General features: G+C 46.6%; 2 protein-coding genes across 5 annotated transcripts in view; both read right to left on the bottom strand.

The window, feature by feature from the left end:
* The window catches only part of khdc4 (KH domain containing 4, pre-mRNA splicing factor), a 9,831-nt gene extending 3,300 nt beyond the window's left edge, over positions 1 to 6,531 (bottom strand). For 2 of the 4 annotated variants that reach the window (XR_002168185.1, XM_019869177.1), the window contains exons 1-12: positions 6,377 to 6,531; positions 5,949 to 6,129; positions 5,312 to 5,440; positions 4,590 to 4,669; positions 4,442 to 4,494; positions 4,170 to 4,345; positions 3,231 to 3,442; positions 2,488 to 2,548; positions 2,356 to 2,416; positions 1,192 to 1,523; positions 897 to 1,043; positions 279 to 360 (exon numbers count right to left, since the gene is read on the bottom strand). Coding sequence is in view for 3 of the 4 variants with exons in the window: in XM_019869177.1 (XP_019724736.1) it covers positions 279 to 360; positions 897 to 1,043; positions 1,192 to 1,523; positions 2,356 to 2,416; positions 2,488 to 2,548; positions 3,231 to 3,442; positions 4,170 to 4,345; positions 4,442 to 4,494; positions 4,590 to 4,669; positions 5,312 to 5,440; positions 5,949 to 6,129; positions 6,377 to 6,405 (1,543 nt within the window). In the remaining variant the exon portion in view is untranslated. Of the gene's footprint in view, positions 1 to 278; positions 389 to 896; positions 1,044 to 1,191; positions 1,524 to 2,355; positions 2,417 to 2,487; positions 2,549 to 3,230; positions 3,443 to 4,169; positions 4,346 to 4,441; positions 4,495 to 4,589; positions 4,670 to 5,311; positions 5,441 to 5,948; positions 6,130 to 6,376 lie in introns of all 4 variants that reach the window. The other 2 variants (XM_019869176.1, XM_019869175.1) reach the window with 1 other exon arrangement.
* Positions 6,532 to 11,826: 5,295 nt separating this feature from the next.
* uts2r3 (urotensin-2 receptor 3) lies at positions 11,827 to 15,494 on the bottom strand. Its single transcript, XM_019868935.1, has 2 exons — positions 14,839 to 15,494; positions 11,827 to 13,923 (listed from the first exon to the last, which is right to left on the bottom strand). The coding sequence occupies exon 2, from the start codon at positions 13,846 to 13,848 to the stop codon at positions 12,685 to 12,687; it is 1,164 nt and encodes a 387-aa protein (XP_019724494.1). The 5' UTR covers positions 13,849 to 13,923; positions 14,839 to 15,494; the 3' UTR covers positions 11,827 to 12,684.
* Positions 15,495 to 18,748: the final 3,254 nt, after the last annotated feature.

Genomic DNA, 18,748 nt, shown 5'->3' on the forward strand with positions numbered 1-18,748 from the left:
CAACACTTAGCCATTTATAGTGATGAGATAAAAACAACAACAATGTTCCGATGTTGGGCAAAGCAAAATTGTAACGTTACAATCATACACCTGTTGAAGATAGTGGCATATTGTGAGTGAAGAAAGAAATCAAGCATGTTCCTTAAAATAATAGTGTTTCTGGTAATATGAGAAAAAAAACAACAGATATATATATATATATATATACACACATATATTAAAAAAAAAGGAAGTCAAGTAAGTGTAGGGGAAATGATTTCCAACTAAACTCTGTGTACCTGTCCCTCGCACTCGTCGGGCCAGAGGAACTCGAAGGTGGGGGTCCTGCAGTCTCGGGGCTGCCCGCGGAGAAGCCTGCACCTAAATTAGTCATATGAATGGGTCCATGCTATGAGCAGAAAGACACACAGGCGCCATTAGCAGACATCCTCAACTTGACTCTACTGGCCACAGCATCAAGTGTCACTTTTTAGTTTTTTCCTTCTCTTATTTCTGACCAGGTGTCTGACCAACTTTTCCTGGGTCACAATTTTTCGACACTTTTCAGCCTATCACAGAATTTTTTTTCCCCCCACTTAGCACATAGAAAAGCTTCACACACCAACATGATTAAAAAGGAAACAAAACTAAAGCAAAATTTCAAGTGTTTTAATTGTTCCCACAGTGTGGGGGATGAGATATGCTTGAATGCATTATTGGACGTTCTATTTGTATATTAGTTCTGTATATGCTAAGCTAATAGCGATGCTAATTTTTGTTAGCCCATCGATGGTGTTTCCCATGCATTTTAGCATGAAGTCAGCAGACTTGCGTACAGCTGATGATGATGATGGTGTGTTAAAAGGCAAGGCAAGGCGGATGTAGAAAACGATTGCCGCGTTGTAGCGGTTGCTCACCTGATAGCCGAGCAGGCCACTGTCACACTCGTCGGGCACTTCTTCTGTGAATCGTCTTTTCTGCGCTGGATTGGCCGACATGGACGGAGGAGGCGGGGCTTTGGGCGGCGCCACAGCCGACGGAACGTAGGACATGGGAGGAAGCGTCTGCTCCGAGAGAAGAAACACGTTTGTTTGCCAAGTACGGAATCAAGGCGTCCCGAAAAAGCCCCCCTAAAATTTTGAGTTTCTGTTGGCTGTCAGCTATGATCATCAAGCACACGGTATGACATTCCCAATGATCGCGAATGGGTACCTGGACCACCGAAGCCGGAGGAGGAACTGGAACTGGAGCTGGAGCCGGAACCGGAGGAAGAACGGGTGGCGGAAGAGGTGCCGGAACGGGAGCGGAAACGGGAGGCGCCGGACAGAGTGGCGGGGCCAGATTTGGAGGCGGCGGCGGCGGCACCGGCGTCGGTGGGAACTGAGGGAGAACAACCTTGGGTGGCGGGATGGGGGAGGGCACGGAGAAGGGCATCGGTGGGGGCTGGTTCTGAGGCGGCGGCACCGGCATGGGGTAGCCCGGCTGGAAGCCGGCCGGGGGGTAGTACGGGGGCATCCCGTTCATCACCGGGGGCTGTGTGAAGCCTGCAAGGAGCAGAGGGTTCTGAATGTCAGTGTCTTGTCCAAGGAAACCAAGACAAGTCTTATAAAAAAAATTCTGAGATTTATTCGAGAAAAAAAAAACACGGAGAGACACCGTTCACAGATCTGTCACGGGAGACTTCTCCCCCCCACACACATCTCACGCTCTTTTTTTATCTCGTTGGGAGGGCTATTCCATCAGCTTGATTGCTAATTGTGCCAGACGGCAAGGTTCCAACTCAAGTATTTGGAGTCGTCGGAGTTTGTTTTCCTTCCCTTTCATGGGGCAAGGCAAAGATATGTAAACGTAGGCCTTCAGCAACACAAATCCCCATCGTGTCTTTCAAAGAGTGACAGACACGTCCAAACAACTTCACTTCAAAGAAAAGGCTCCCCGAGGGTGAATGAGGCGGTGACAACCAAGCTTGTTTGCCACCGGTTACGTTTAACAAGGTCATATATCAACAGTGTCGTTTCTAGATGAGCAAAGTCGCGCGCGAAGCCAACAGCTATGTAGCTGACGCTTCATTCGAGCCTGCCAAATCATGTTCAGCATTGAACAAATCAAAGGCTCAAGAATCTTTGGGCGATTCGCCCAAATTGGTGCCATTTGCGTCCCCTGGCACTTGGATGAAAATACATTCTTATTAGGGCATCTTCCGCATTGGTATGTATTCGGTTGAAAGTTAACATTCAATTTGCGTCAATGTCATGGCTACGGTGTTCGTATTTCATCATTTTAATGCGAAAAAGCCACAAAGAGTTTCAGTCCAAAAACCTCGATCAAAAATGTCCCAAAATAAAGAAATGTTGAAATCCCATTTTGACAATGTACCTTGTTGCGATGGCATCACTGAGCTCATTTGAGCGAGGAAGCGAGAATACTCCGCGTGGACCTAATCAAAGAAGACAAAAGCTCAGCGTGGTTCAACGCTAACAGGAGCAAGCGATTGAAGGCGCTACTCACGGTCTGAAGCAGGTTTTGACACAAAGTTTTGGCCGCTGCAAGACCTTCCGGTTTGGGATGACTGCAGTGGAAGATGGGAAACGCGGTGAGCTCAAAGTACTCTGTTCCATCAGGACAAGCGCAGGGGAGCTGTGTTCACAACCATCCACGCATTCCCGACTCAGCGCACATTGTCAATGACCGTTTGCGGATTCAAACGATGTCAGATGTTGGAGTGTGTTAAGGAGTTTTGTTGAGACAAACAGAGATTTGGTACCATCTTCTGGCATTTTGATGCCAAGATGTTGAGATGAGCTGAGGAGTTTCATTTCAACATAGAATACAATAATCAAATTGATGTGGAATGCAGTTATCGTTTTTGTTCACTTGGGTCGCTTTCCTCACATCTTACTTGGGTAGTCTCTGACTTTTCAGTGTGGGTGTGTGTGGCTTTAAAAGGCGGGGCCTGACCTGGCGAGTGACGTGTGCGCATGAGCGTAGCTGACAGTTGATTGGCTAACCAATCTGCGTGTTGAGTGACTGGACATCAATGGTGGGCGAGAGAAGCTCACGTACAAATGCGCCATTTCCTTTTGTTCGACAAAGTGCATCGCCAACTGTGTCCATCGTTGACCAATCGCCGGACGGGGTGTGACAAATGCATTCCAACTATTGGTGGCCGCAATGGCAAGCGCGATCTATTTGATGGGGAGCGATTTCGAACATAGCCCGGGAAAATCGCCCTGGCTTGAGTGCCCCCCCACCTGATGTAGATGTACATGGGCTCGAAGGCCTCTCGTCCGGATGTGGGCTCCAGACAGCCCGAGCCCTTTCCTCTGAGGAAGACTTTGGCCCCGGTCTCAGACTGGATGTGCTGCAGGTACGAGCAGCTCGGACCCTCCACCCGCTCTTTGACCACAAAGCCCGGGATGGCGTGCTCCAGGCCCACAAAGATCTTATCTTGAACGTAGTGCATCTGTCAGAACATGTCACGGGAACCAGTTGTCAACGCAAAACTTATTTTGGAGTGCTCGGGAATTCAAGTGGCACTTCCAAAGATTATTTCCACAAATATGTTCTGGAAAAATCTGCCTGAAACGCAACGATTAGGCAAATCTTGCGAGGCTGCAGCTTGTCGAGTATCTAGCGCGGTGAATCTCAACGCGTGTTTTGAGTAACCGCTGGTGGTACGCAGGCCCCATCGAGTGGCCCATGAAAGAATCTCTGAATTCAATCCGAATTCGATTGACATTTCAAACAGTAAATACAATCAAACGTATTACAATGAAGCTGCACAAAGTCTGTTTCAACTTTTTGAATTTCAGTTTTTTTTAAAGTGCAGTTCAGTTGTATTTAAATTTCAAGTACAACAGATTAGCTTTTCATCCGAAATGTCTTTTTTTTTTTAAATATTTAAGTTGTAAACTTTGATGTGCAATGATTTTTACTATTTTAGTTTTATAATTATTTCATGGCTAAGCTCACTATTCATTCGGGTGACAGTTTTACAGTGGATAAATTCTCCATACATGCATGACAGTTAGGATTACGAAAAAGTCAATAAAAACTTATGGTAGGAGCTTGACCCTGGAACAAACAAATTCACGTAACATTATTAGCGCTTGGAAAGACTTGGAATTCAACCAGCGTTGCAAAACTTTTGAGGTCCCAGTGTGTTTTAGATCCTCACGTAGCCCTCTTACCCCGGTCTGGAAGTGCGGCTTGTGGTGCGCCATCGGGGGAAGCGAAGGTGGAGGTGCTTGCTGATAAACGGTCACGGCGGGTGTGGTGGAGGAGAAGGATGAGGACACTGACGACGAGGCGGTGGCTGCTTTCACAACCCCATTGGTGATGATCTCCTTGATCTTGTTTACAGCTCCTACAAGCGCACACGAAATCATCAGTCGCTGACAAAAAAAAAAAACAAAAAACAAAAATCATCATCACACATGACACGCATGACTACTGTACTGACGGTCTACAAGCTCCCGCGTCTGTCCCTGAACGTGCAGATACAGAGGCCGGTCCCTAGGACAAAAGAGCGCAGAGGTTGTATTAGGACATACATTTTTAAAAATAATAATAAACACAAAACAAAAAAAAGAGAGAAATGAGCAAGTCACCCGGGTGGCGCTTTGCCCTTCTCCTCTGCAGTCATGTAGCGTCCTCGGGTGGACACGGCGGCACTGCTTACTTTACTGATCTGGAAACAAAGAGTTGAGCACGTCTTCAAATAGATTTCATCAGTGGTGGGCCATCAAGCAGCCAACCTCAATTCTAATACGTGGTCCATGAAATTGCATTGGCTGCGCTGCTTCCAGTACACACGAATATTAGATTTTTTTTTGTTTGTTTGTTTGTTTGTTTTTCAATCATTAAACCAGTCTGTCTAATCTGCCCAGAGCCTTCAGAATCATTAGTGCTCGCCAACTTCTTAAATACATTGTGACTCAGATGAGAAACGTGACATAGTTGCACACTTTTATATTGTATTTTTGTATCATATTAATGGCTTCTATAATTACGATTGTGCTCGTGGTCGTCTTAAGAGACGCAGTAAAGTTCCGCCAAGGTAACGATAAATGTTAAGATTTTACAAAGCAAAGACGAATGTTGTTTACAACCCTGTCAAATTTGAATGATTAAAAAAAAATTATAAATCACCATGTACATAAAATGAGGCTTTGAAAACATGAGAATCAGGCGTTCAAACACCGCTAACATAATCATTGACCAAGATATCGTCGCTGTTCTGTGAAAAACACGTATGGCGATTTTTGTCATTTAAAAAATGTTTACATGAATGAGATGTCCGAAACGCAGGCACCCAGTCATCCATACTGACCTCGTCTTGTGTCTGTCCTCGCGTCAAGAGATTCCGGCATGTGATCGGGACATCATTGATCTCTACCTCCGCCACCACCAGGTCGTCTTTAGTCTTGGCTGGCACCTGAGGTTTCCCAATGCCCATTACCTGTCAGGGAGAAGGGAGGGGGGGGGTGACAAACAGAGTGGTTTTACCTCAAAAATTAAACTTATAGAAAATGCTTTTCATGGACACATTTTGGCTGTCTGGAGGAAATAAAAGCCTGGGTGGCACTAAATTTCGTGTGTTTGGTCTCAGTGGCCCTTGTACATTTCATCGTGTTTCCGGTTTGTCCAAAATGCTGCTGCCCACCTCCTAACTGGAGCTCATAGGAGGAAGCAGTGTGGTTGTTTCGAAAAGGATCCATAAATAAAGATGACAGGTAAATTAGGTCCTTTGTATTTGAAGGCACTGGCGTACGAATAAATCAAGTACTGCTGCAATTTGAACTGCCTCCGGGTGTCATTATGACGCAGGGCAGTTCTAAACTACTGCCAACTACAACCCTATGATTACATTCATACCTCTGGCACTGTCAAGCGAATCTCATCACAGGAGCAGGTTAAACAAAAACAAACGGCAGAAAACTTTGCTTGCAGCAGTGTTTGTCGTGTACCTTTTCAACAGGCCCCGGTGGGCCGATCTGCGAGGGCTTCAGTTTGCCCTTGGCCACGAGCATGGCGTTAATCTTCGCGGCCACGGCGGCGGCGGCGTCCAGAGCTCCGGTGGGTGCCGCCTCAGCCTCCCCCGGTCCTCCACAACCGGGACCCGGCTGGTCCCACTTGCTGGCGCGGCGGCTAAGTAAAACAACAACAACGCACCATTTACTCATACACAACAAAGTGGAAGGTTTGCATAAGATCATATGATTACAGGCCTTGTTGTGATTGCGGTATTTTAATAGACGGAAAGGTATGTAGTCCGTTCGAATAAAATGTGGCTAACTACAAAGAGCTAATTCGCAGCAAGAGTCCTCCGTGATTACATAAATATCACAAGGGTATAAATGACGACGGCGAAAATATTACACGAACGCAAACTCACCCGCCGTTTTGACTTCCACCTAATGACATATAGGTCCTTAAGAGTTCCTCTTTCGCCGTGTAAAACACACGCGAGGGATGTCTTCTCCTATATTTAGCACACGTACTGCACGAACTGACGCTGAGCAAACCAAGCAGACGCTTCCGTCTCCGGTTTGTGGGTTATTGCTCAAAGCCGCCGTGAGAGGGCGACAAAGACAATCTGGTCGTTTTTCAAAATGGTGGCGCTCACCTGTTCCATTTTGGAGGTATTATTTTTTTTATTCCGTTTTTCCCAAGCGCGCTTGAGCTTGAGCTGTATCAAGGTAAGTTTGAGCCATACTTGAACTCATGTTGGGACACGAGCTGACACCTATTAGATGCCCGCTGTTTTTATTATGTCGCGATTTAAAGAAAAATCCCAATGAGAGTACACCAGGATAGTACAGACCTGGTCCACGTGGACCGTAAATGTTGGTAGTGACAACAAACTGCCCCCCACCCCCGGAACCCCACGACCAATGTCACTGGAAATAATTGGAATAAAAGAACAAAACGGTGTTTAAGTTTGGTCAATATGTTTAGAATTAAGGATGTTAGGACATTTTAAAAAGGCTTCAAAAACGTTGTCATCTTGGCCATTCCCAAAACAATGGAATGGCCTGTGAACGGTTTTTAAGAAAAACTAAGAAACTGAAATCTTGACACTTCATATATATATACATACAGTATGTATATATACTGTATATATATACAGTATGTATATATACTGTATATATGTATATATAAATGTCTGCTCTGAACACTGTTATTACAACTTTAAACTGCTCCGCTACAGCCAACATTTGTAATTTTAAAAATTAATCGAGCGCCACTCTGAGCGTAGGTGTGGATGGCCAATTCTATCCTGACACACCAAGACATTATATCTGCCTTTGGAGAGACTTTGGAGTGTCTTCTGCATAGCCACCCATAATGTTCGCATGACTAAAGTGTCATAAGGTCAACGTTCAGAGGAACCTCCATGCCTGACTCGACTCGGATGCCCGTTTACGTGCAAGAAGAGGAGGAGGCCGAGAGTTAGGGAGGAGACCGCAGAGAAGAGCAGACGTGTCATATTTACAGTCTTGCTAGTAAGAGCCCAAGTGCGAACCGTAATACGTATGTTGGTTGGTGTAACCTCCGGCCTCTCAAGCTCACAAGCCAGGGCCTCGCCTGATCTTGGCCGCTGACGCCGATGTGCGAAGTCACCGAATGTGATGGAGAGGAGGGCGCCTCCCCGCGGGGTCCCATTGAGTCAAACAAAGAAACACTGTGAGCAGCCGTGGGTTCCGTATTTGCTGTCAAACCAGCAATTACAACGAGGTCAAGCACAAACACATTTGATCCAAGAACGTTTTCCCATGCCAAACGAGGGAATACAAACCAGCTGGCCATTGCAAAGATCGGACTACAACATTTCAACATTCCAAATGGACGTATCGTGGTGCCTTGACTTGAGAATTGAATTCATTCCGCCACCTTGCTTGTAACTGAGAGCGCATCTGTCTCTGAGTATCTTTCTTCGATTTAAATGAATGGAAATGCAATTCGTCCATTTCAGCCCCATCATCACCATCATCAAATCTTTTGTCATTTATTTTTGATTAGAAATATAGCACTTTACATTATTGCACTTTTAAAAAAATAGAATAATAATAATAACATCATTGAGTAGATGGTAACGAATTCAACAGTCATTCATCGTGATTTCGTGCCTCAGTGTGCATTGGCATTGTGCTCTTTCTGGTGTGCGCACCCTGGCCACTAGAGGGTAATGTAATGCAGATGTGCATATTCCACAAAGATGAGTTTCACAACAAAGCGACGCAGTAAATTTTAGTCGTGTTTGGCAGAGGATAGAGAATATCTGCCTGTTTTGTTTTCAAACATCTGTTGCAGTTACAACTGCCTCAGCATTGATGCTAGTTTTGTTCGGCCGCCTACGATGTTTTGCATTGTGTGGTAGCATTTTGTCAATGATTCGGTTTGATTAACTCCGCAACATTTCATTCTTGGATTAATGTTTACAATTACATTGGGAACGGCAATAAACGGGCTTCAGCAAGCACTTGGCTTTCTTTTGGAAAAATATTTTTTTTTTTCTTTTTTTGCCATACGGAGATGTATTTTTCGTATTTGCGATAGCATAAACCGAGCCCGTTTTTAAAAATGTTTTTCTTTTATATGATGCGATGCTTAGAGCCATATAAATATGTCAAGCGTATATGCAGGAAACTTGCGAAGGGTGAGGGGAAAGAGGGAAAGCATGTGGAGGGATTGAATTTTCGCAGGAAAAGAAGGGAGTGCTGCGGGAATCTTTTTCGGTGTACGTATGCACAGAATGGGAGCCTCCTATACAGCTCGCAGCGGGATCTTGGCCCGGGCCGCGGCCTCGTCTCGTCTGCCCGGCGGGGTGCTTTCCTGAGCGGGCTGCCCAGGGGAGGGGCACCTGCCAGCAGGCGCGATCACTGGTCAAGAGGAGGGCCCGGCAGGCGGGGCCGAGGGGGCGCTGGGATGGAAAAGATGCTCGCTGGTTCCAGGAAAGAGACATCTGTTGGATGTATGAAATCCTCAGGTGGAGCGCAGCGACGTTCCCTCTCGCAACTCTTTGTCCCGGCGAGCAGCTAACGACGCCGGCTGCTATCTCAGGATGAGATCAGAAGCTTCTGTTGTCCAGCAGAGTGAGAGTTATGATTGGAGCGGGCCGCCTGGCGCTGGCCACTACCAACAAGCGCAAAGTTTATAGATAGGCCGGCCTGCCAACTGACACAATATTTTCCATCCATTTGGTCGCCTTGGGCAAACGGTGCCTATTTGAAGTTTATCAAACACTCAGTCATCCCAGCAGCCTCATGGGAGAATGTAATCATCTCGTATGTTGAAATTTTATAGCACATACGCGCGCGTCATTTTTTTGTGTGTTCCCATAGCCTCGCTAACACAATGGACCGAGTATCAAAATGGAAGCTATGTTAGCGTACGATACCAAGTGGAAAAAAAAGACAACCCGCGGTGTGTGTACAGGGCTGCAACCGACCATTATTATACGTATCTAATGGGCTGCTAAGTGCTAACGTAAGCTCACAGGCTGGCCCGGCCTTCTTCTCTTATTTATTGTCTGAGCAATACAAATCCCCAAAGGTCCGGCATGGAAATGGTTGCGTGTGGACGGCAGCCTGAGTTTGACTGACTTATCTGAGTGTTTTGTTGACATGGATCTCGCTTAGTGCCTGTAAATGTCATTTTTGTTGTTGTGATACGTGTTGTTGTGTAACTAGCCATCGACGGTGCGACGCCATTCGCCTACGTTTCAAATTTCAGAAGTAGTTGCCGACTGCATTTCGTTCTGTGCTGGGCCTTAAAAAATAAAAAAATGAAATAAATAAAAACCACCTCCTTGATTCTCGCACGAGGGCTTTCACAAATAAGTGAAACTCGGTCGACAAGACATTCCGAATGTGCCGAGATACCCGCAGTTGTGTGCAAAAGGCTGATGGATATGACATTAACTCCTCAACAGGAGCGTTCCCCCCCCCGTGGTGGGAGTGCACACAGCTGCGGATCATAAGTGCAGTGGGAGCATCGTGTCGCAAGGTAGCCAGGTAAATGATAACGCATGCTTGGACCAGAGAAAGTCCTCAGCACTGTCGACGTATCAAGAAATTCTCGGCTTCAGATGACTTGGGGTGTCTCTCTTGTGAGGCTTTTCACTTGGCTTCCTCGCATTTGCTTTCATGTGCTGACAAGTACTGGGGCCCAAGCGGGTAGCCTGCTCCCCTTCTCTCAGTAGGCTCGTTTTGTAATGGTCGCTTAAATCAAATCAGGTATACAAATTTGGGAAAACCTGGTTATTATGTGATTGAATAACGGTCAATCGAGCTTAATGTTTTTTCTGTCTGGTGTGTGTGTGGGAAGGGGGGAAAAAAAAAACCAATGACCCAGATACAGTGTCTCACTCAAGAATGAATGGTGACATTGAGCTGCTGATGAAATAAAAACCTCAAGAAAATCATCCGTCTTGCTACTGTAGGGTTGCCAACGATGCCGTAAATATGTGCAACGAGGAATTAAACGTGTATTTTTTTTTTTTTTTTTGTCCCAACCTCGTCTCTTGTTAGCGACAGTCAGTGGCTAAAATATCAGAATCTAAGAATACTTATTTTTGGGATGGCCACTGTATTCAGTTGGTCGATTCATTAAGAGTTCCGTCATTTGTGTGGAATTGATTGTTGATGCATCGCATCTTGAAGCAATGGAGACAAAGTGGAGTGCACTCTTTGACCGCTATTGTGGGGCTGGAGCCATTTGAATTTGGTCTGCTGCGTGGTATGGTGATGAAGTGCCGCCCGCCTCCATGAGGCAAAACCATTATATATATATATATATATATATATATATATATAAATTAATAATGGAATGTTTCAAACATTTGATTTCATCAAAATCACAAGAAAACCACCAAGTAGTTCCATGCCACGCTCCGACAAATCAATTCAAGTATATATTTCAATGTCTTAATCTCTTTTGGAGGAATCACTCATAACATGCTTCTCGGAAATATTTCAGATGATCTGGAAAGTAATCACAACCAATCTGAGCTCAATTTGAGTTCCAAAAAAAAAAAAAATTAATACTGCGTTTAAGGTTACTTGATCTTAGCTCTCTGCTCCCGCCCCATTAAATGGGGACATTTATGGCTTTCGTTAGGAATTATGAAGTCTAGAGAAGAGAATAACCGGTCTTGCAGCAAATGTCTTTAGCAGACATTTGAACCAGACGTCAAAAAATGGGGCCATGCGGGCACTTTAAAATAACCACCATCCCTCTGATCAAGCACCATCCTCTGCGTTTTTTTTTTTTTTTTAATCTCTTCACCTCATCCTTACTGCGCTGTGTCATCCAATAATATTTGCCCATGTGCGTCAATGAGCAGCGGGGTCTGTGCTCCAGTACAGCGCGCCCTTTGAGCTCGGCCTACCGAAAGCTCGTTCTTCAGGGAGGTACTGAAACACCAGCCAGCGAGTATTTACAAGAACACGGAAGACCTGACCAACTCGCGGACATGCTGACACATACACACAAGCCAACCAAACGTCACTCAAAGCTTCACATATTATAGCCGGCAGGTGCAACTGAAGTATCACACCATATTGCTCCGTTTTTTTTTTTTTTTTCTTTATTGTCAAGCAAGATGTCATAACTTGCAGCAATGTAGAAATGCACTGTAGCATAGCAAGAGATGTTAATATTTTGTGATTATTTTGAAAGTATTGGGAAGCTCTCGGTATGATACAGCGCAGTGCTACACCATTGCGCGATCTGGCCATTCATTTGCATTTGTCTTTGCTTTCCATACTGATGCAAACCTAACATCAGTATGTCATCAAGTACTGGTCCAGGATCGGCTTCTAATTTACCTGCAATGCCTGTTTTTTTTTTCTTTTTCATGCATTGAAGGTTTTTAGAGTCAGCTCATGTAATGAAGTGTCCAGCGGTGTTCATTTTGCCCTGGTAACAAATCAAATGACTCAGTTGCAGAAAGCATAATCTTTATTTAGAGCTCTATATTAAGCCTTAATATAAACATCAGTCAGTGACAGAGTTGAAGCCATGCAACATCATTGCATGTTCTAACCGAGCAACATAAAAGTGTGTTTTTAAATGTACAAGAAGCTAAGCGAAGACTCACTAAAGCTTCATTCACAATGCCTCCGAAAAATCCCAGAGATACAGACGAGTTGCCAACTGCAAACCTCTGTCAAAGAAGGACAAAAAACTTCCTTGACCTTTTTTTTTTTTTTTTTTTTTTTTTTAGAAAACAAGCCGAAGTGCATCAATAATTGACACTGGAGATGTTTTTGTGCATGCAAAATCTTCATCCAGCAAATAAAATGACATTCCTGCGGTTGGTGATTTGGTTCATGTAGCAATCATCATCTTAATCATAATAATAACAACTCACCGACAGTGATGGTCTTTTACGATATTTTTACCCAGCAGCGGACAGACCCTTTTTTTGTTCTACTTCGCCGTGACTCAGATTGTCATTTTTGCACCGCCAGAAAACCAAACATGAGCGAGCGACTCTTTCATTCCGAAGTTGACACAAAACTTCTTTACAAAGTGCTCCGATTTGCTGCGGAATCATTGGGCTTTGGTGTCTACTGAGAGTAATGCAAAATGATGAATTGACAGTATACAACCCCGCCCCTCCGCCCCACATACGTCTATGTCAGAAAGCACACACAGGAAGGCTCACATTATTGTGTCGGGTGATCCAAAGGAAGCCTATTGCAACGGACTGCTCTTGCGGCAGAGCTGATTCGCCGAGGTCAGCGTTTGGCATTTGCGTCTTCGCTTCCCAGTCAGTAGCGTGTAGAAGAACGGATTCACGCACGAGTTTCCGTAGGTCAGTCCCGTGAGGATCCGGTTCACCGTCACTTGAGTGCCTACCGGTACTGTCCTCAGCATGTCAGGCTGGTAGAGAGGCAGCAGCTGCCAGATCCAGAAAGGGAGGAAGCAAGCCCAAAAGGCCAGGACGATGCCCAAGATGAGAAGCAGGACTTTGGGTTTGGGCGCACGGGCGGGGCAAGCAGTACTCGTGCCCGTCCCCCACGGGGCCCGGGTCTGAGACACCCAGTAAAGTCGGCCGAGGGTAGCGTAGAGCGCGCCGATGGCCAGGCCCGGCCCGAGAATGCTGGTGCAGAAGAGCACGCTCAGATAGGCCTTGGAGCTCTGCTCGTCCCACGCCGGCACGCACAGCTGGCCCTCCTGGTTCTCCCCGTCTTCCAGGTGCAGGGTGATCATCATGGGCAAGCTCAGCGCCACGGCCAACCCCCAAGCCGAGCTCACTCGCAGCAGGCCCGACGAGTTGGTGGAGGAGGTGTGCAGGGGCCGCGCCACGGCCCGGTAGCGGTCCAGGCTCATGGCGGTGAGGGTGAAGATGGAGGCGTGCATGGTGAGGAGGTCCAGGCTCAGGAGGAGACGGCAGCCAAGCTCGCCGAAGGCCCAGTCGGACGCCAGGCTGTCGTAGACGATGAAGGGGGCGGTGAACAGGTAGAGCAGGTCGGCCAGCGCCAGGCTCAGCACCTGCAGGTGAAGAGAGGAGGAGGAGGAGGAGAAGGAGGAGGAGGCGGAGGAGAGGGGGGAGGAGGAGGGGGAGAGCGAGGAAGGGCCAGAAAGGCAGGAGGGTGCGGGCACTCGCGTGAAGCAGCGGGCCAGGCCCGCTCCGCTCCTCCTTCTGCTCCTCCGGCGCCTCAGGAGGAGGCCCAGAGTGTACAGGTTGCCCGTAATGCCCAGGAGGGAGAGCAGGGAGAGGAAGGAGCAGAACACAGCGGTGGATGCCAAGCTGGGAGATGGAGAGCTCGGGGCAGGGGTGGCAGGCAGAGAGAAATTGGGACTGGTCGGCAAGGTGTATGGGGGAGATGGAGGCAAGGAGCCCGAGCCGTCCATTTATCGAATTGTTAGCTGCCGAGGATGTCTGGAGGAATCGTGCAGGCTGGTGGATTTTATTGAAGGCTCAAGCTGCTTGATGGTAACGCATGCAAGTCAGCAGGGACAGATTAAGGGAAACCAAGAAACAAACGCAGAGCTGTTATTCTCTCTCAGCGTTCTTGATCACGCGCAAGGGCCAAAGGCAACAAAACAAAAGCGCATTCGGTGCGACCGCATCGGTGTGCCTAGGTTGAGTGTGACACGCAAATGAGCGTGCAGTAGAAATGAAAATGTCAGCAAAAACCATGGTTCATGTGGTCGCACAAACCATCCGCGGTCGGCACAAGCCTTCCCGGTTTTATGGATTCCTTGGGAGTCGGGCGGAGCGGTCCTGGTTTCCGTAAATAATTGGATTTTCGCTCCGATCGAGGCTCTAAATCTTGACGGAAACCTTTGAGTGCCCGGCCCTTTCCGCGGGTCGTCACTTGGACACCGATCACTTCAGTGGCACAACTGAGATAGCCGAAGATGATGATATTGTGCGCGGGGACACTTTCTCCTCCCCTCGCCAGTGAATGGAGAGCCAATTGACATGGTTGACCTGAAGGTTTTACATTTTGGTCCGCTTTGACAGATGACACGCAGACACGGCGTTTGGGTCAAGATTCTCGATAAATCAGCTCTGCGTGGGGGCGCCTGCCCCCACCCCGTGCGACACACGTAGACCCGGGCGGCACCGGGGTTAAGAGCTGCAGTTGAACTGGAGAGGAGCAGCCGGTCCCCCCGCTGTGCCGCGTGCCTCCGCGTTTACCAGCTCGCTTTGAATAGCTTTCATGACCGCGCCGCTTTGCTCGACACAATCGTCTTTGCAACAGATGTCCACGTCGGACGTCCGCCGTGATGAATTCACCTCCACGTATTCACTCTCAAGCAGAAGAGAAGGGTTTTCTTGACTCCAGAACTTGAACACCCAGCATAAAAACACATAAAAACGGTCCTTAATCTTACCTCAGAGAAGGTGCTGCAGAAACAATATTCCACCGATTGGTCTGGTCAAAAAGTTCCCTCTCCATTTTCGAATCCTTCTCGTGTGTTCATGAGTGGTCTTAAAATCCCCAGAATTTGTACTTGAACGCTTGGGCCGGACGACGAGATCTCTGGACACTTGACCACCAAACTTTGCGATGCGAACTCCGCTGTCTCGTCCCGTCTTGCCCGGTGCCGCTCCTTCTCCTCAGCGCAGTCTTTGATGTGTCCACTACCCGTGTGTGTGCTGCTTGTGTGTTTGAGGGGAAAGGGGGTGGGATGCTGAGTGACGGACTCATCCTACACAGTGGTGAATCGCAATAGCAAGTTGTGTGGGCCTAAACCGGACCCAGGTGGTCCTAGCTGAGTGATTTATTTATTTTGAATTCATTGACACTTTGATTTCCATCCCAACAAATCACTACAAACGGACAAGAATTGTCTTAAAACGCTGCAAAACCCGCAGACCCAAAAATGATACTTTTGCTCAATCTTTTGAAACCGCTTTGAATGATGACAGGTTTGCGGCCGCTTTATGCCCCGCTGATACTTTATTTGCGTGTTCCGTCATGTTTTGCTGGTTTTCGAATGTTTTGAAACCTTTAAGCTGGGCGTAAATCACCCTTTGGACCCTTTGACTATAAATGGTGTTTTGGCAAATGGTCAGTTGAAGTCTCTGACTCCTTTAGAAAGTCTTCAAAGCTACCAATTTGAATAGAAATGTTTCTAATACATTTTGGCACAGTGTCAGCAAATAAACATTTTAATTGAATCCGTTGCACCCTACTAAAAAAACCAACCAATCAAATTTTTTTCCATTACCTGTTTTTAATTAAGGCAAATAGCACCGTGTTGTATAAGGCATCATTAAAGAGAAGGTTCAAAAAGTCAACTGGCCTCAAGTGCAATTTACTCCATTTGCAGTAGTATCCGTGTGTAGGGTGTGTCCCTTTCAGGGGCGTGGCCTCGTGAGTGAAGACCACTTGGCCAGCTCGTCTGCAGTTCAGTTAATGTTTCTTAATTGACTCATTGCATTGCTTCCCATGGGGCTTTTTTCCCTTTGCTTTCAGTTGAAACGGCAACTTCAAAAAACTACCGGCAACAAGATCCAACTTGTTGAGCACCGAAGGAACTCCCGAACATTTGCTCCATCCCACCCCTGGAATCTTTTCATTTAGTTTGTTTGGCTGCGGCCCAGTGTTCAGCTGCCCGTCTTCATCTTTTCAACCGATTGGAGGTGGGGCTTTTTCTGGCGGATAATGCAGCCCCCCTCATAAGGTCCAGAAATGCTGCTACTCCAGTTGGAGTCCGTTTTATCTTACTTTTTATTTCACCAGCACCAGAAATTAGGAAAAGAGCCTTCTAAAGTCCGTGAGCAATGAACACATTTGGTCAACGAAATTCTGAAGACTTCGTGGCTAATGACAGAAGTTACCTTTTTCATTTCTTTTGAAAAAAAATCCCATTGCTGATTTGTAGGGTTTGATGAGTAATGCACTCAATGTTCTATATGTTGTTTATAAATCAAATCAGATTGCGTTCAATGGATTAAAGTTGTGTGAAACCACCACCTTTTTGCCCGAGGTTTTCACATCATCAGAATTTCATCCCGCAAATCCCCCCACCAAAAATCTGCAAAAAGGTGAATCTGTGAGGAGCGAAGGGTGTGGGAGAGCACCGCTAAGCAAAAACTTTCCCATCATCGCAAACACTCCAATATCGATTTGAGGTGAATCCCGTCTGTACGATATAGTCGAACAGAACATTTAGTTTTTTCCGTCATTTTAGGAAATTTGGGTTTGTGGCTCCAGAGCCGAAACACCACATTCGTGATACCCTGAACCGAAAATGCTCCCTCCCTCAACATTTATGGCCAATTGCTTCGGACAGGTCCCTCTTTGTGGGTAGTTCTCCATGTTTTCTTTTCATGTATGCAGGCACACGAGTGAAATGGAAGGCTCCCGCCAAAGCCTGAGGGAAAGGTAGACTTACAACCTCAGCCAACCGATGTGTCGCCGCTGTCGTCTCGCAATAACGCACTTTGGCGCCGACCCTGCGTCAAGTTCAAACGCGCCCACACGAGAGGTTGATATGAGATACGTTGTTTCATTTATCCACAAAATGATCTTAATCAGTCGCTTGTCGTTTTTTTTACATGTCAGCGAAGAGTTGGAAAGGTACAGCATGAGCCCCAAAAGGCACATCAATACTTATATGATGTTTTCGAATGGCCCTCCAGATGGGAAAAAGGCTTCAAAAGTTAGCGTGAAGAGGAGGCTCGACTTGTCACCGGATAAACGGGCCTTTCTAGAGTCCTGGAGCGTAGCTCACAGTTGCCTGTTATCCGACCAGTTGTTTTTGGCCCGCCGCATGCAGAGCCCGTCGCCGCGGTTTGCCAGCTTCAAGAGGCTGCATGATTGAGTCGGGACTGACCGGCTAAGTGTGCGTGCGAAGCAAGCGCACCGTTGGTTGGCTGCCTCGTACATGTACTGGCATACGCACGATGGACAGAGATGGGCAGTAAAAGTGTGTGTGTGTGTGTGTGTGTGGGGGGGGGGGGTACATACCTATCCCCACAGGGTGTGAGGAATTTGAAAAAATACCTGGCACGAGGATGCCAAAATGGGTGGTGGGGGGGGGGGGGGGAGATATGAGACGCTGCTATCATGCAAATAGACACGGATGGATCGTCAGAAAGGAACTCCCTGTTGGCCTCATTACTGACTCAAATGTGTGGGGAATTAAGATTGTTTAAGTTTGTAGGGTTTTCCTTATGGGAAAAAAAAAATTTTTGAATTCCATGATCATGATACGGTCATGATTTGTGTTGCGTTGTGGGGTTTTTTTTGGGGGGGGTGGAGAGGGAGGTTGTTCATCTGTTGCATCATATTTTTTTCAAAAACGGAGTCTGTCCATCTTACTAACTGAAAGGGCCCACGGCAGTAAATAGGTCCTCCACCCCCACCTGCCTTCCAGTGTTACATAAATGTAGCAGCGAAACATCAAGTCGCAGAAAATGAAAAGGCTTGAATGCGGCGCTATTTATTTGTCTCGGCACATCCGTCTGGATCGCTTCCGACACATTATATAATTACATTTACCTGAGCTATGGGTTCGTTCTCGTGCTTTGACCCGCCCTTCATGCATTTTGCACTTGTTAATTGTGATGCATCAATCTCAAATATGCAAATGATGGAGCGCGCTGAAGGAGTTCGGGCCAATCTTGCTGCTGCAGACGCCGAGGCACAATTCTGAAGCCCACTCGGGCAGTTCAAATCCCAAACAAATGCATTTTTAGTGATCATTCCATTTATTAGAAATGCACATTTCCATTGTCCTTTATTTTTCTTTCGTTATTCCCAACATTGTAGTTACCTAACAGGTTTCTGTATTTTCTCAAATAGGGAGCCCTACTCCTACTACTTAGTCCAGGGGTCCCCAACCTTTTTTGCCCCACGGACCGGTTTATGTCAGACAATATTTTCAGGGACCGGCATTTAAGGTGTGGCGGAAATAATACAACAAAATAATATGGTATGAGCTGCATGAAAACTGTGGTGTTTTCGAAATATAATAATAAACACAAGGAGCGTCTAATCTGGCCGCAACACTCCAATCGCTATGGCAATGTTTAATGCCTTCAAAATACGATACAACGCAAATTCAAAGTGCATGAAAATGACGACTCACCACAGCACCGAGCTTGATTTTCTGCAACCAGACGGTCCCATCTCGGGGTAATAGGAGAGACAATGACACCGCAAGTGTGTGGTTTATGTCCAGTCTACTTCGTAATTTTGTTTTCGTCGCCGTTGCTGCATAATCCCCCCGCCTCACACAGGTAGGATGTCGGAAATAGCAAAAGTGCTATTGTGGCGATCTCAGAGTATTC

This window comes from Hippocampus comes, unplaced genomic scaffold, assembly GCF_001891065.2.
Source record: "Hippocampus comes isolate QL1 unplaced genomic scaffold, H_comes_QL1_v1.1 scaffold67, whole genome shotgun sequence".
NCBI classification, from domain to species: Eukaryota; Metazoa; Chordata; class Actinopteri; order Syngnathiformes; family Syngnathidae; genus Hippocampus; species Hippocampus comes.